The sequence below is a fragment of the Schistocerca piceifrons genome, chromosome X, assembly GCF_021461385.2.
Source record: "Schistocerca piceifrons isolate TAMUIC-IGC-003096 chromosome X, iqSchPice1.1, whole genome shotgun sequence".
NCBI classification, from domain to species: Eukaryota; Metazoa; Arthropoda; class Insecta; order Orthoptera; family Acrididae; genus Schistocerca; species Schistocerca piceifrons.
Window position 1 is genome coordinate 383,324,831 of NC_060149.1, and position 18,376 is coordinate 383,343,206.

Sequence of the window (18,376 nt, forward strand, 5' to 3'; positions counted from 1 at the left end):
TTCCGATAGATCCATAGTGAGGAGATCATCAAGATGTAGAACATCTCAAAAAAATGAGAATACAGAATAAATATGACCGATGGCCTCGCAGTTTGGTCTCTTCCCACAAACAACCCAACAACAGAATAAATATTTTCAAAGAGAAATAAATATGCTAATGTACCTTCTGCATATCCCAAGTAATATGGCCCTCATGGATGTAAAAAAAAAAAAAATAAAAAAAATAAAAAAAAAACTTTAACATATTTTCATTGAAAAGGTAATAAGTAACTTGTCACTAAACATGTAAATGTTCAATACATTGAGGTGCATATGATAATTCTTAGGCTGTTGTAGCCAAGCATCATCAAATAGAAAATTTTACAGCACTTGTCTACAACGATTGTGTTACTGCACTGAATTTGTACAGAAGTCAGATTGTATTAGTACTCGCATTATTTGATATTGTTGGTACCATGCACACATCAGCTGATTCTGCTTGGAAATTTATCAGTGGAACACAAGAAAGGTGACCACCAATAAATCCTTTAGGCTTCTCTTAAACTGAACTTTATTAATGGTTAAACTTTTTGTGGCTGCTGATAAGCTATTGAAAATGTTCGACTTTAAATCTTTGTGAAGATTATCTTATTTCTAGTATTGATTCCATGAACTGATGTTTTCAATGGCTAATACATCAATGAATAAATATATTGTGAAGCAATAGTTACTATCCCTAGTTCCCTAATTGTGTCTTTGCAGGATATATTTGAGTTCACACAATAAATAATTCTTCTTACTTGGTTTGGATGCAGAAAACTTTAGCTTCCTTTGATAAGTTACCCTGAAAAATAATCCCATATGACATGATGGAATGAAAGTAAGCATAATATGCTAGCTGTTTCGTTTTTATATTACGTGTGTCTGATAACGTGTGTGTTGCAAATAGAGATTTGTTTAAGTGCCTCAGCAGTTCTGTGGTATGCTCCTCTCAGTTAAATTTATTATGCAGCTGTAATCCCAATAATTCAACACTGACAACTTCTTCGATCTGTGTGTCATCACATTTTAAGCATGTGCTGTCCGGAAACCTCTTCCAAGTTTGAAATTGCATGTAGTGTGTTTTTTCAAAGTTTGGTGTCAAAGGTTTGGCTAGGAACCATTTATTAATGTCCATGAACGGATCTGTGTGAGACCATACTTGATTTGCTATTTATTGCAATGTTTGTGTCATCTGCAAACAATACAAACTTGGCATCTGGTAAAGTTGCAGACTAAAGATAATGAATACACACAGGAAAAATTAAAGGATGGAACTTGTGAGCCACCACATATAATTAGTTCCCAGTTGAATGATGTCCGATAGCTTAATACATGTCTTTTTCCTAATGACACCCTTTGTTTCCTTTCGGATTATTTGAATCATTTTGCAGTATTTCCTGTCATACTGTAATATTCTAAAGTACTTAAAAAGATATTATGATTTCACAGTCAGATGCCTTTAACAGGTCACAAAATATACCAGTAGCCTGTAATTTATTGTCTAATGCATTAAGTACATTCTTGGTGTATGTGTAGATAGCCTTCTCAATATTAGAACCCTTTAGAGAAATCCAGCTGTGGCTTTGACAGATAGTATTTGCTGTCAGATGGTTAAAAAGTCAATTTTATATTATTTTTTCTAAAATTTTTGTGAATGCTGGCAAAAGTGAAATTGGATGGAAATTTGATGATATTACTTAATCTCTTTTAGTAAAAAAAGGTTTAACTTAAATATATTTCAGCTATTCAGAAAATTTTCTTGTTATAAGTTACTGGTTATACAGATAACTTAGTATGTTACTAAACTGAGAAGAGTTAACTTTGTTGATAGTTTATCATAATCACTAGAAAATTTGTATTTTATAGATTTTATGGAGGACATTACTTCTGTTGGTGTAATGAGGGTCATATTCATGTTACTGAAATTATTTGTAATGACAGGTCTGAGATCTTCAGTGGCAGCATCTGCTGAACCTGATAACACCATCTTTTCAGGAAAAGTTAAAAGTTTTGCAACACTGCACACATCTATTACCCATATATCAATTATTCTTAAAAAATACTATCTGCTCCTCTTCATGTTTGATTCCATCCGACTCCCCCTTCACTATATCCCATACTGCCTTTATTTTGTTATCTGATGTGATTATCTTTTTCTTGCAGTGCATTTTCTTTGATGTCCATATGACTGTCTTTAATATTGTGCAAAGTGTGTTGTGAGCTATAGTGTCAACATCAGAGTTTCTGACTGACAGATAAGAGTTACCTTCTTTTATGCGATACCTTTATTCTTTGAATAATCCATGGTTTTCTGATACTTTGGCCTGATATGGGATTAGGTTTTTTTTTTAGGGGTGGGGGTGAAACCGTATACAAAAAATGTAAGGACTTTATTATTAAAATTGCTATATTTTTCATTCATGCCATGAGCACTGTATACATCTCTCCAGTTCATGTCTTTGAGGACTGTCTTAAAATAATCGGTTTCTAGCTTACTGATTACACTCTTCAATTCAGATTTAGTAGAGTTTATATCCTCTTCAGTATTAATGGTTTCAAAAAAGGAATTGCGTTTCATGGTCTGAGATGCCATTGACTATTGGTTTTGTAATAAAATCTTGTTCATTAGCCCTTCTATAACGATATTGCCAATCACTGCTTGTGACCAATTATGGGGCTGGACAAAAATATGGTAACACCAAAAACACAACACTTTACTTTGCCTTATATGGTGTAAGAAACCTGTTGGCTTTCAGATTAGCTTCCATTGATCTCAAAATGTGTAAATAGAGGTCCTGTGAGGTTTTCAAGGGAATGTTGTACCACTCTTCCTGTAAAATACTGGCAAGTTTAGGAACAATGATGGAAGTGGACAGTGATCATGCTCCCTTCTCTTGAAAGTAGACCACAAAGACTCGGTAATATTCAGATCTGGTGACTGGTGGCCAGGGGAGATGCAACAATTCATTCTCATGATAACACAACCAGCTATGGGCAATACGAGGTGTTTGAATTGGGTTCTCATTGTCTTGGAACAGAGCATCTCAATTGGCAAACAAAACATTGTACCATGGATTGGATTGATGAGCCAAAATGGTCCCATAAACCCTGGCAGTAATGTAGTCCATAGAATACCATGATACTGCTGCGCAAATCATCACCAAACCCCCGCCATGTTTCACTTTTGGGATTTAACTCTGGCAGAAGATGGAAACTGTGTGAAACAAGACTTATCCAACCAAATTACTTTCTTCCATCGCTCTATAGTCCAGATTTATGGCTTTGCCACCATGTTTTCCTCTTACAAGCAGTTGGGTCACTGATACGTGGTTTTGGGATTCCAGCTCCTCCCTCCAATTCCCTTCTTATGGAGCTCTCTTTTTGTTGTTTTAGTGCTAACAGGGTTCGTGAGTGTGACATTCAGCTCAGCAGTAACTTGTACAGCTGTTGTTCTCTTACATTTTGTCACAATCTTCTTCACTAACCGACTGTCACAATCACTCAACACATACTTTCATCTGCATTATGACTTAGTGGATGATGGTCTACCGCTTGCACTGTATGCAGTATCAATCTTCGGTATGATGCCTCTTGAAACACCAAACATTTTGACTCCCTTTTGTTATGGAAGCACCCACCATACAAGCATCAACAATTTACTCTTTTTAATATTCACTTAGCTCTGACATATGCACTCCCAACTCTACAGACCGCTTTTCTGACGACGACTGACACTTGCAACATATTGAGGACATTGCACAGGTGCCGTTCATGTTCAAATACAACAGCACAGCCTGGAGGCTTGGGTAGCATCTGCATTTATTTTGAAGCATGCATTTCTTGCAATGTTTTCATATTTTTGTCCAACCCCTGCAGCTACTGTAGTTAAGAAGTTTACAGTAGGAATTAAGTTGAATGATAGTGTTACTAACTATAATAAATTCTCACTGGAAGAGTTTTTAAGACAATCTACCTTAAAATCACCAGCAGAAGCTATTTCTTCATTTTTGCTGTTAGATAGACCAGTAGAGCTTCAAGGTGATTTGTAAACAGATTAAAGCTACCTCCATGTACTCAGCATACACCTACTATTATGAAGGATGTATTATGTACTTCTATATGCTGCTGTATGAAAAATTTATGAATCAGAAGTCTGTGTTCTTAAATTTAAAACAAGTCCCAGTGAATGTGGCAACTCCTCTTCCCATCATTTCTTCTCCACAAAAGTGAGATGCTAACCCAAATTCTGCAACACTTAACCTTAACCCATCTATACCAGTGATCACATAAAGTTCAGGGAAGCAGATTATTTCAACTGGGTTTGATGACTTTCACCACTGCAGATAGGTACTTCATTAATTTTACTTCATAGTCCTCCCAAATTTTGATCCAATAAAGATAGCTGGCATTTCACAATGACTGAGATAAAGTTGGGTGCTGTTGTGCAGATGCAGTATGTCAGAATTACCTTGTTTGGATTCTTTCTCAAACTGGAGATTTTTTCAGTTCGAACCTCTCTTAAAACTTCTTTTTTTCTGTTCTCTCTGCCCTAAAAAGGGTGCTGCTGTGATACCTGTAACCACTGGTATTTTACCATTCATGACAGTGACCCCCTCCCCAAAATGTGCTGCTATTAGCCAAGCCAGTGTACACTTCCCTTTTTTGTTGATGTGAAGGCCGTCCCTAGTACATTCATATCTACTGACAAATAAATACGAACCATGCCAATATGTGATCCTGCACTTGGCATAAGCAGCCACTGGAGAACTCGAAATTAACTTTCATAACACAAGAGCTAAGATGAGATCATTAGGGCATCTCAAAACAGATACAAACTCAACATTGGAATGTCGTGATGCTGATGCCATGTTTACCAGGTCACACTCTATACTGTACCCAGGATCCGTGACAAATCTATTTCCCGGCCCACCCATAACAATAGTGTCTTCCTGAGAGAAGTATTTGCAAAATGATCCTAAAGCCTCTGTAGGCCGTTGCTGTAGTTAAGAAAAATGTGGACGCAGAGCTCTGAATCAAATATTATTTGAATTGGATGATAACTCCTGGATGCTCATGAATGGTGTTTCTAAATTTTGTGGTTTCTCAGAAAGGTACACAGATGGACAGTAAAATTAAGCATCCAGGAGGAGGTGAGTAAAGGCACCAACAATTCACTTTTACAATATATACATATATTTTACAAGGATTATCATATTAGTGTAAGATGTACACAAACAAATTTTCCGACATCTCTTCTTTGAGCAACATAACTGTGACATGGCACCATCTTGGTCCGAATGCGTGTAGTGATTTTGTATGATGAATTGTGTACACTGTGGAAAATCCAAGATGGCTGTAGTTGTTATCATATTTAACTTCACAGAAATTTTTCATTTCCTAAAAAATCCTAGGATGGCTGTAGTTAAATCATATTTAACTTCATAGAAATTGTTCATTTCCTTGAATGATGCCTCATAAATCTATAGTCTTGTAAAGAAGCTCTTTGTTTGAGAACATTTCAGCCTTTTGTACTGGGGCATGTAGCTGACACCTTCTAACAGTATGAGGTGCATACTATTATTATAAAAGATCTTAATTAACCCAACTCCCACTCCAATCCCACCCAGATGTGTCCTAAATGTTTGTAGCAAAGCAGTATTCTTTTCTAAGTGTATCTTGGTGTCATTCCTAATTTGTCTTTGTCTCTCGATCCTTGCGCACTCTGATGCAGCTTCTAAGGTTAAATTTTCAGTTAATAGAGGGCTTCCTATAACAGAAGAAAGGATCATATCAGAGCTGAGCAGTTCAGTTAAAATAAAACACTTTTAAATTAATAGAAGGAAACATACTGTGTTACAGGTGAGATTTTTATATTAGTAAATTTTACACTCCTATTTTGAGCAATTTTATTTCAGACTCAGTCATGTCAGTATCTTGCATAGATAAAATAGTAGTTTACAAAAATAGGAGTTAAAAGAAGATCTTGGCCAGTTTCCTCCAAAATATTTCTGTAGCTATATCATACTTTGCAAGCCACCTAACAGTGTGTGGAGGAGTGTACATATCGTACCAATAACTGATGCCCCCCACCTCCTTCCCTGTTCCACTTGCAAAGGCACATGTGAAGAATGATTGTCAGTGAGTGACTGTATTAGCTCTAATCTCTTGAATTTTCTCATAATTGTAATTTTGTGAGTTGTATATGGGAGGAAGTAATATGTTGTCCAACTCTTACTGGAAAGTGCTCACTCAAAATTTCAATGAGAAACCTCTCTGTGATGCAGGATGCTTCTCTTCTAACACATGCCAGTGCAATTAATAGAGCATCTCTGTAATGCTCATATGCAGACTAAACGAACCTCTAACAAAATGTGGCATTCTGCATTGAATCTGCTCTCTCTCTCTCTCTCTCTCTCTCTCTCTCTCTCTCTCTCTCTCTCTCCCATCAGTCCTACATGATAAGAATCCCATATTGATGAACAGTACTCAAGAATCTGTTGAACAAGTGCATTATAAGTCAGTTACTTAATGGATGGATACCATTCCCATAAGGTTCTTCCTATAAATCTCGGTCAATCTCAGTCTGGCATATGCTTTTCTTACTGTTTATTTTATGTGATCATTCCACTTAAGGTCACTGTGGATGCTTACCCCTAGATATTTTATGGTACAGATTGATTCTAGCAATGTGTCATAAGTAGTGTAATTGTACAGTAGCAGGTTTCTTTTTCTATGTGTGCACAGTATGTTACATTTATTCACATTTAGGGTCAATTGCCAGAGCCAACAACATTCATCAATCCTCTGCAGTTCATTTTGCAAATCTATACTGTTGTCTGGTGTTGCTGCTTTCTTATAGATAACTGCATTATCTGTAAGCAGTCTTAAAGTGCTTATGATGCTTTCTGCTAGCTCATTTATATACATTGTAAACAGTGACTGACCTATCGCACTTCCTTGGAATACTCTGGAAATTACCTTTACATCAGTTGATTTTGTTCCTTTAAGAGCAATGTGCTGAGTTCTTTCTGCAAGGAAGTCTTGAATGCAGTCACAAATCTGGTCTACACTCAATAGGCATGTATGTTTTTCACTAAACGGTGGTGTGGCAAGGTGTCAATTGGCTTTCTTTGCCAGAACTGAGTCACTATTTCGTACATGCTAACTGTGCTGTTGATATACCGAGTTTTTTTGTAATCGAAAACATTGATTTAGTTTGAAGAATGTTGTAACGATTAATATGTCGATTGAACAAATCATTACAGAGTACATCTGTTTATATGGTTAATACATGGCAGTGACTGATGACCTCAGATGTTAAGACCCATAGTGCTCACAGCCAATACATGGCAGTCAACTATTACAAATTGTCTGTAATTGTTATGGATTTATCACCTTAATTACAGAGGTACGGGAAATTACTAAAAAATTACAGAAGTGATTTTTTTAAAAAAAAACTAAAAAAGTCCTGTTACATTTTGCTAGTCATAGGCTACTAAAATGTTTTTGCTGAGTAGACAGTAAACCTGTCTATGAAGGATTTCATCACCACAGCTTAGTCAAGGCACATTTACACTGAATTTGAAACCTGTTCTGCAAGGAATATTGTTCCTGGACTGCTACCACTAAATGCTGCTATGCAGCATTACTATTGATTTTTGCTCTGTCTGTAATGTTGCATGTTGTCTTTATGTGGTTCCTTTATGAAATTATGTGGAAAAGAAGCAAAATTTACAAATTTGCCACATTCTGTGAGGCAGAGGAGTGCTTCTTGAATATTCAGAGTCATAGTTATAAAAATATTAAACAGAAGCATTCAATACCTACAAAGAATGCTACATTAGTTCGCACCAGCAGCTGTAATGTAGATTTAAAAAAAAATTAATGTGTCTCATTTTCCAATACTTCAGCAGCAGCAACAGCTGACATCTGCCTCGTATGAAAAGTGATGATCGTGGTGTTGGGGGGGGGGATACTTGGTGCTTTCTGTGAGCCGGAAGTGAATTAACTACTATGTAGGAGGCCACAGTCAGTAGTAAATGTGGGTGTGGCAGGGGGATCATCAACTGCAGATTCCTCCATCATATTCTTTGGGAGTGTCAGTGACATTAATGCTGAAGTAGTCTTCGTGTATAACTTTATAACATGGACAGACAAAGCTGTTGAAATTCATGGTAAATTTAACTTGAATAAAACCACAAACAGCTGTTGATTGATTATTTATTCACACAACCAGTTTTGCTGTATTAAAGCAGTATCTTCAGGTGATACCTAGTGTTATATGATTAGCATACAGAGACAGCAGGGAGGGGGGGGTGTCTTCGTATGCTAATTGTAGTATCGTCCAAAGTTCACAGTGCCATAACAAAGTCAGTGCCTCGCATCGATACGATAGAAGTTAACAATGTCTTGCTGTATTCCACAGTGATGAATGGGAGGCGCTTGCAAGGTTACATCCTTACTCTCAGCTTCACAGTGCCACCACACTGAGATGCCAATATATGACTAAGAAGAGCAATGCTTGTAACCAGTTTGTGACCAACAATTAAGGTGATAACATCACTTTAAATAGGGCACCAGTGTATTTCATGTCTTATACTGAACTTTAACTGTGAACTTTGTCTATGTACTCTAAGTGAAGAGAGTTGTTAATTATCTGTATCCAGTGATACTTTAAGTTCAGACACAGTCGTAAATACTCAGAACATTCTTGTGGAAACGGATTATACAAAATTAACTAAAACTTCATATCTTTCTTGTAATAAAGTGAACTAATATTTTGTGTGTTCTAGTTTCCACTCGTTCTCTTCTCAGAGCAAGTAATGATCCCACTGTTGCACTGATGGTTGTACTTTCATCAGGTGGAACATTAATCCATGTGACGCTACTTAATATCTGACGATGCTACTGTAACACAGCAAAACCAGTCATGTGAAGAAGTCATCAGTTAAGAGCTGTTAACAGTTTTATTCTGAAGTTCAGTTTCCACGAAGTAGTTTTCCTTGTTTAAAGTGAGATTCTGGATTAATTTTAATATCAAAATATAAATAAATGTAGGAGCAATTAAATATATCTTTTGTATTTACGGTTAGAAAACATCTGAAATATAGTGTTTTGAAAGCCTAAATCAGGCCTCTAATTTTTAAAATTTTCTGGTGTGGGAGAAAGGGATCATAGCACCCTCCATATTTGTCATGTCATTACTGACAGCCTGTTCTCAAGGTTGGCAGCTTTTTTAATATTTCCAGTTGCTTAAACAGGCACTGGCAAAATATGCATGTGGCAGTGAATGAAAATATGTTAACTGCGATTTCTGTGTCCCCGAATTTGGCAGTTATACTTTTGGAGAAAGTAATAATATAATTTTAAATCCTATCTTCCCATTTTGGGCTAATGTTACTGAAGACTGATGCCTGTACATCTCAGCAGGTAGGTAATATTGTAATGTTGTACATGTATTGTGTTTCCTTGGTTGATTACATTGCCAGAGTCCTAATTTCTGAGATTTTTTTGTAGTTTAGTAACTGCAGTAATTTTGTACAGTCTGTGTGTTTTCATCATATAGAGTTTCTTGAATACATTTTCTTATTCTCTTTCTCTTATTTTTCTTGTAGGAAATAGATGGGAAAGCTCTGCTTCTCTTAAATTCAGATATGATGATGAAGTACATGGGTTTGAAGTTGGGGCCTGCTCTAAAAATTTGCAACTTAGTCAACAGGATAAGAGGAAGAAGGCACTTACCTTTATGACAATAATGGAAACCTTCTCTTATGAAGGTTTCAATTTCTTTTGGAAAATGGTAAGTGTATTAGAAATATATAAAACCAATAATTAATCGCACAAGAAAACTGCTGCAGGATATACTCATCTGCTAATATTAGAATACACGAAAATCGCATCATCATTAGTTTGAAACATGTACATTACAAACTGAAGTTTCATGAGCCACAGAAAGATAGCTCCATGATTTTCTGCAACTGTACCATGAAGTTAGACACAAATCAGTTAGTTAGATTGTATATTCATTACCTTAGCCAACAAACCAATTGAAAGTTGAAAAGAAAGTTAGAATCCTAGAGAAATGGAAAATGTCTGAAGATAAAGAATTGCTCCTACTGATCCTTGTGGAAATGCTGAAACTTTCAAAAAAATTATACATAAGATTTCAGTACTTAGACATGTGGTCATTAATGTGCCTTTTTTCCTTATTGTTGTTAAATATTCTTCGTTTTCGTGCTACTTTACCCACAGCTTGCAGTTTTGAAGTTAGCAGGGTGCTATTGCAACAAACACTGAGTTTGGAACTCGCTCCAGATACTGAACTTTTTCTTCCTTAATAAAAGTGGGAGGAGGGGACAAGACTGCTGGTCTATGTCAGATGTATTATTTGAATAGTATTTTCCAGTTTTGCAAATTTTCTGTTATTATTTACAGATTGAATGGCTGAATGAGAAAAATTATATTAGATTTGTTACTTTCCTAAATGATCAAAATTTAACACACAAAATTTCACCTACAGTGTGAGTGATTTCTGTGTTTCTGGAATACATAACTGAATGTAGGAGATACAGTAGACTTAAAAGTAGAATACATTTAATTTGTTCTGGACGTGGCGAACACATACAATTAAATGTATCATGTGAAGAAAAAGCAGTGAGTGGAGTAGCATATTGCAAATATTGCATTTTACTTTCCCCCCCCCCAGTGGAAAATTTGGTCGTAACATGAGAATAACAGCAAAGTGGCAAATTTTTATTGCCATTTTTATTTCTTAATTGGATCCATCTTAACTTACAAAAGGGTGAAATAAGTTAATACAGTTGTCACTATGCCATTCACTGAGCTGACAAAAATCGTGGGATACCTCTCTAATATTGTGTCGGATTACCTCTCACCTGGCATACTGCAGCAACCCATGTCGTATGGACTCCTGTGCAGAAATATTGAGCCATGCTACCTCTATAGCCGTCCATAATTGTGAAAGTGTTGCCAGTGCAGGGTTTTGTGCACAAACTGTCCTCTCGATTATGTCCCACAAATGTTCGATGGGATTAATGTTGGGCAATCTGGATGGCCAAATCATTCGCTTGAATGGTCTAGAATGTTCTTCAGATCAGTCTCAAACAGTCGTGGCTTTGGGGACATGGAGCATTGTCGTCCATAAAAATTCCGTCATTATTTGGGAACTGACATCCATCAGTGGCTGCAGATGGTTTCCAAGTATCTGAATATCCGGAGGACACTGTCTATTCCATGTAAACACAGCCCATACCATTATGGAGCCTCTACCAGCTTGCACAGTTCCTTGTTGGCTTCACGGGATCCATGCCAACTCGAAACCTGCCATCAGCTCTTACCAGCTGAAATTGGGATTCATCTGACCAGACCACTGTTTTCCAATTGTCTAGGGTCCAGTCAATACGGTTGTGAGCTCAGGAGAGGCACCATACATGATGACATGCTGTTAGCAAAGGCACTCGCGTTGTTCATCTGGTGCCATAGCCTGTTAATGCCAAATTTCACCACAATGTCCTAATGGATATGTTCATCACATGTCCCACATTTATTTCTGTGGCTATTTCATGCAGTGTTGCTTCTCTATTAGAACTGACAGTTCTATGCAAGCAATGCTGCTCTCACTTTTTAAGAGAGTGCCATCGGTCACTGGATTGTGTGTGGTGAGAGGTAATGCCTAAAATGTGGTATTCTTGGCACTCTCTTGACACTGCGGATCTTGGAATATTGAATTCCCCAACAATTTCCAAAATGGAATGTCCCATGCATCTAGTTTCAGCTATCATTCCATGTTCAGAGTCTGTTAATTCCCATCGTGTGGCTATAATCGTATCGGAAACCTTTTCACATGAATCACCTGAGTACAAATAACAGCTCCACCAGTGCACCAACCTTTTATGCCTTGTGTATCTGATACTAATGCCATCTGTATATGTGCATATTGCTATCCCATGACTTTGGCCACCCCATTGTATGTCCGCTCAACACAGTTTGTGACAAATTACAAAAATACTCTTAATAGAAAATTAAGAAGTATTTGAAATATTCATGATACAGTATAACCATATTTGGCTTTATGAAGGTAATTAATTTATTTAGCTGCACATGAGTTATGCTGGGTAGAAAAATGAGTGAGATATAATCACTTCAGATATTCTGTCTGTTAACAGCATGAAATTATTGGAATGTTCTGCTTTACTTACCCATGACAAGGAAATGTGAGGCATCACTGTGTCCTGTTCAGTAGTGCCTGTTTTAATGTATGGTGTCACTTAAGACAGCCAAGTTTTTTTGATTGCTCTCAGCAGTATTCATTAGTCATCACTAGTCACTGTATGGAGAGTGTCCTAGTGACCAATGGACTGCCTGTGAAAGATAATGCACTCTGTGCCATACTTGTAGTACAGAAGGTATTGAATGTATGCACATTGAAGACAGGTGTGTGCCATCTGCCTGGCCTCATTATCGTGCTTCTTCTGGGAACAAGTGAACATTGCATCTCCATAGGGAATGTAGCTTTTTTCACTCGGTGTGAACAGTCAGAGCATATGCAAAGTGTGGGCTTATGCACTGTATTTGCTTGGTTGTACTCTTTCACGTAATTTTCCTAGGACTTTTGTCCTGTTAGTGGCTATTTGTTGACCAAATCTCACTTCCTGAAACAAAACTGTAATCTGTTAATGACATTCAGTGTTCACTTACTGTGTATTTGATCTGGGTTACTCCAAAAGCCATAATTTGTGAAAAGGGTCAGCACAGTTTCTTGATTTTATGCCCATGACAACACTATAGCCATATCTGAATCATGATGAATTTCATGAACTGATTAAAAAAAGAGCAATAATAAATGAGCAAAAATCCGTGCAGGAGGTGTGTATAATGCCCATGAAAGAGCCTCACATGATACCAGTTGCATAAGAAAACAGGAGCACACTTTCCATAAGTGGTGGTGATAAGAAACAAATCGCACTGAAACCTTAATGCACCTTTCTGTTCTTCAGTTTTATATGAAATCACAATGTTCATCCTTAATGGGCAAGTTGGCACATTGGTTATGTCACAACGCCTATTACAGGAGGAGCAGGGTACATATTCCTTTGTGGCCATCCAGCTTTAGCTTTTCCATAGTTTTCCTGTACCTCTTAAAGTAAATGCAGCCATTGAAAAAGGTGGGATTCAGTCTCACAAGTATGCAATTATCGATTACTGGACATATGATCGTTTTTTGAATCTGGAGGAAGTTATCAACAAGTGAATGCATGGGATTTGCAACCCTGGACCCTGGCAGCAGCAGAGCAGTTTGCAGATTTTGAGTTTAAAGTCTCTGAGATGGGTCAAGAAGTTAAAATGTAAGCATGGGATTTGTCAACGAAAAGTGAGAAAATTTATTTCAGAAAAAGAAACCACAGCTTTAGAAAAAACCTTGGCATCTGTAGAGATTTTTCATATGCAGACATTGAAATTAATACCTACTACCAATAAAGATTTCATTATTAACACTGACCAGACAAGTAAATTATCACAGATCACTTTTGTGAAAACAGGAGCAAAAACAATCTTTAAACAAAAGCACGACATGAATAAAGTTACACATACATACACCGCACAATATTCTCTAACTCTTGTCTAGGAAATTGCTAACCAAAGTATTTGTTTGTTTGCAAGAAGTAACTGGTAAATTTAGCCCTTGAATTCAGCACACAGTAAACAAATATTCTCAAAAATATTCAATGTTGTAATGATGCCATCAAAATCTAGAAAGCTAACAACAGGAATGTTCACCGAATTCCTTAACAATTGTCCAATGCTTTATATGGGGAAAGAAAAGCTCCTGTTGAGTATTGACTCTTGGAGTGTCCAAAGCCCGAATTATATAATTACCACTTTCAAGATGAGGAAAAGTCACCAGCATGCACAATTAAAGTGATTCCCTCAAATTGTACTCCTATCATCAATTAAAAAATCCAGTAAAGCGTATACAAAAATGTACATATCTCACTGAAAATGACAGAGAAATTCTTGCAAAGACTGTATAAAAAAGAATTAACAGTACATCATCAAGTGTGATCACCAATATTTAATGAAATGATCCCATATGCCTGGTATGCTTTCAGACTTTATAAGAAAGAGGAATTGTTATGAATGTCAGTGGAGTATGTTTTTGCACAGACCTTCCACAAAAATATTGTTCATGTAAAAATTCTTTTTTATAAATTGTGGCAGGTGTCAAGATAGTTTTTATTTTCAGTGTTATAATAATAATTATCATTCAAATTCGTGTATGTAAAAAATATAAAACAGTTGTAATGTAAAGAAGTTACTTTTATTCTATCAGATAAATTGTTATTCTACCAGACAAATTGTTGTAGTTGCAATAAAAGTTTTATTTAACTATTTTAAAATACAATATCAGTTTTAATTTGTGTCATTAGATCTATCAAACAGTTGGATCATGTATAAAATAAAATCATTAATGATTTTGTTGACAATAGTTAGGTTATTCATTTTACTTGAAAATACTTCTAATTATTATCTAAGAAATAAATTGATGGAAGTACAGATTGAAACCGGATCAGCAGATTAAAAATCAAGCATGCTCCCAATGAGCTATTTTTATACTAGTTCAGGCATTCATTAAACTGGTATACAAAGTGTGGGTAAAACTTTGAAACCATTTCTTTTCTCAGTACTGACTGGCCAGCGTGTTTTACCACTGCTACAGAATAACACACTTTAACTAAATTACTAGCCAACCAAGCTTCATTCCAATCCGAATTTCCTAAGTTGTGCTCTCCCCTTGTAAGATCAAACAGAATAATGAAATATATATATATTTTTTAACTGCTCTAGTTTATCCCTCCCTCTCTCTCTCCCCCTTCCCCCCCTCTTTTTCCCCCTTCTCTCCACATTCCTCCATTCTGCCACCTTCTGGTTGTTTTTTTTTTGAGAAATTCCAGTTATTTGAGCAACTTATGATGTACTAAGAGATGCTATTGTGATCTGATCTTTGCACAGAACATATATTAATACTTGACTTTCTCATTGCTTTCCAGGATACTGTGGTCAGTAAAGAAAGCCTTGAAGCAAACTTGTATATCATTGCAGCTTAGTTGTAGTGTGATGGCAGCTCATGTGCCTGAAGAAGAGAACCTACAGAAATAAGGAAAATTTTGTTTTTGTGCACATATGTCATCAATCTGCATGTTTGTACACCATAGCCCATAAGGAACTGAAGCCTATCTCAGTACGAGAGGAGTAGTTTGTGTTAACAAATTTTTGTATGTATGTCTATGGCAACCATTTGGCCATTTTGTCTGTTTTCAGATTTTTTAATTTTTATAGATACATATAATTATTTTATTATAATTGAAGCCAATGGTGCACTGTTCAGAATAGCTCCATGGATAATTTATTTTACATGTTGATTGATGATTACTGTTATAAATCGAAACAGTAATTTCAAGGACACCTTAGGTGATTATCATTGGTGAAATGTGTATGTATTTTGAAATACAGCACAAGTAATGCATTACAGGAATACTAATTATGATGAACCAAAATTCTGAGTAGGTATGTGGAGTTTTATTAATACAGCAAGCAGAACTGTGTAGAGGCTGGCCTCGTCACTGAATGCCAGATATCCGAGTGCCCATTTCTGTTACTCATATTTTAATTTTTTACTGTAATGAAAATATTTGTCTTAACATTTCTCACTGTAGATTGAGTAATGGACAGTTTAAAGATTATATATTTTACTTGGGTATGAAACTCGTGGTTTGAAGAGCTCAGTTAATATGAGCAAATCGCAGAATTTTTCACATTATTGTTTGTGATAATTAAAAAAAATTGTCTACATTGTTATAATTTGTTGATCATGTACATTATATGTTTTGAGCTTGATTTGTGGGTATAGAAATATGAACATTTGTGTAAACTTGAATAGGATTCTATGTGCTCCCATTTTTTTTTTTTTTTACTTATATGTTGTTTTTAATTTTTGTGTATTTTATTCCTTTCTCACAATGAGAATGACAGACAGTGGTAGAACCACATTTTATTCAGATGGACAGAAGCAAGTTGCATTTGAGTCATGGGAAGTCCAAGGTAGGAATAATATTTGAATAGGTTGATGATGGATCACAAAAATGTTAGATGAACTGAAAAAAGGGTCTACTATTTCCTCTCCTCCCTTTCTCTTTTTTGCAGTTTGGGGGATAATATTTATATGTATTTGGCTCTTTTATTGTTGCCATTGTATGGTCCTGTTTCTTAAGCAAGCCTTTCTGCTGCACATTGGCCTTGTGTGTCCTATGTCACATGTGCACCGCATTTATGTGTAAGCCTACAGTATGGTGGAAGCTCATCTTAGGAGAGAGATGGCTGCCAAAAATTATGAATAAGAGGGACATGAAGGTGCAAACACAGCTCTATGAAAAAATGTGGATATTTCTTTTCACAGAAACTGATGACTTACATACATGAGTAGCTTTTGCATTGAGTTAAACAATCTGCAGATATCAAAAGTTACCTGATCTGTTAAGGTACATATCCTTCACACATTACATTCTTCCTACTTCTAATTGGGGAACTTCCTGTAAAAAAAGTGAGACTTCAAATAAAATACTGTGTTGATTTCTTTCCTTTGTTATTAGTTATATCACAGCCTGTCTTTGCCTTTTTTGTCCTAGCACTTTCTTTTTTATGTTTTTTTATATGTTGTATGTCATAGTCAAAGAGGGGAGAATAGGTTATAATAGCAATGCATTCAGTTTAGCCAGGAACAAGTTTTCTGGGTTTGTGGTAGGGCTTACCAAGCTGGAATAATATTCAAATGATTAATCATTTGCTCGACATGTATTGAGCAGTGCATATTTGTGCAAGTTCGTGTGTGTGTGTGTGTGTGTGTGTGTGTGTGTACTATATCTTCAGGAAATCTTTAAATTGAAGAGAGAGGTAGAAATTTCATTTTTTTAGGAAGTAAACTTGAAAATGCATTATAGATTTGTTAAATACATCAAAGAAACTCTTAACAACTACAACTACTAGTACTACTACTACTACTACTACTACTACTGTAATAATCACTATTATTATTATTATTTTATTATTGTCAGGATGTGGTGTGCATCTTTTCTGAACTGGCCATTGTTCCACAAATCAACCTTGAGTGGCCATGTGCACCGCATTTACATGCAAAGGCTGCAGTATAAACACAACGTAGTACAGAGTTTGTAACCATGTAAACAAAAACAAAAATCCTGTAAAAGGACAACAGTGTGACTTTCAGTAAACACTGTGTATATCTCAGTTCTTACTGTTCTGTTTTCTGTGTATCTTTTTGACAATTTTATTTTGTGCTCGAAATGGAAAGGAAAGACAATGGCAGACCTGTATTCTATTCCGTCAGACACAAGTAAGTCATATTTGTGGCTGAGGAAGTCCAAGAACAATACCTAAATAGGTTTGTTAGCTTTACTTGACAGATGTAGATGTCTGTGTGTGTGTGTGTGTGTGTGTGTGTGTGTGTGTGTGTGTGTGTGTGTGTGTGTGTGTTACATCACACCGAGCAAGGTGGCATGGTGGATAGCACACTGGACTCTCACTCAGGAGAACAACGGTTCAAATCCATGTCTAGCCATCCATATTTAGGTTTTCCACAATTTCCCTAAATTGCTCCTGGCAAATGCCGTGTTGTTTCCTTTGAAAGGACACAGAAAATCTGTATCCCCCAAACCTGGAACCTTCTGAGCTTGTGCTACATCTGTAATGACCTTGATGTTGACAGGACATTAAACACTAATCTTCCTTCCTTCATGTTATTTCACCAGTTAAATGTGTGTAAAATCAGTCAGTAAACTAGGTCTTTGTAGTGTTCTTCGGGGGATGGCGGAAATCCAGAGAGAAATGGAGAGGATGCTCCAATGTGTCAAAAACTGCAAAAGGAACTAATGAATCTCAAAATTATGGAGTGGTGTTAGCTATGAAGTTGCGTTGCTTTATTCTTGTCAACAGAATTGGTGTTATTTCATTATCTATTTAGAGCATTAGTTACACAAACGAAAAAGAAAAGGAAATGATGAATAGATAATGGCAAGTTATGACTTCAGTCATACAAGATGATAAAATGTTGGATTATGAAAAACTTTTAAGCAGAGAGAAGGTACACAATGTAATAAGAAAAAGAAAGTAGTACTGCTGCAAAAAGTTAATTAAGTACTATTAGTAGCATTAAAACATGGCATTAGCACTCTGTTGGTCACTGCAAAATGCACTGCATTCCTTATAACTTGAGATGCTTGGACAACATCAGAGTAACAAAATGTGGTGAGCGATATGTTTC

The 18,376-nt window shown here is 36.2% G+C and overlaps 1 protein-coding gene across 3 annotated transcripts in view; it reads left to right on the top strand.

Moving 5' to 3' along the window:
* LOC124723237 (polycomb protein Scm) overlaps nt 1–16,674 on the top strand; it is a 175,166-nt gene extending 158,492 nt beyond the window's left edge. For all 3 annotated transcript variants that reach the window (XM_047248432.1, XM_047248433.1, XM_047248434.1), the window contains exons 14-15: nt 9,636–9,820; nt 15,090–16,674. In XM_047248432.1, coding sequence (XP_047104388.1) covers nt 9,636–9,770 — 135 coding nt within the window. In that variant the 3' untranslated portion in view covers nt 9,771–9,820; nt 15,090–16,674. The remainder of the gene's footprint in view (nt 1–9,635; nt 9,821–15,089) is intronic.
* The last annotated feature ends 1,702 nt before the right edge of the window (nt 16,675–18,376 follow it).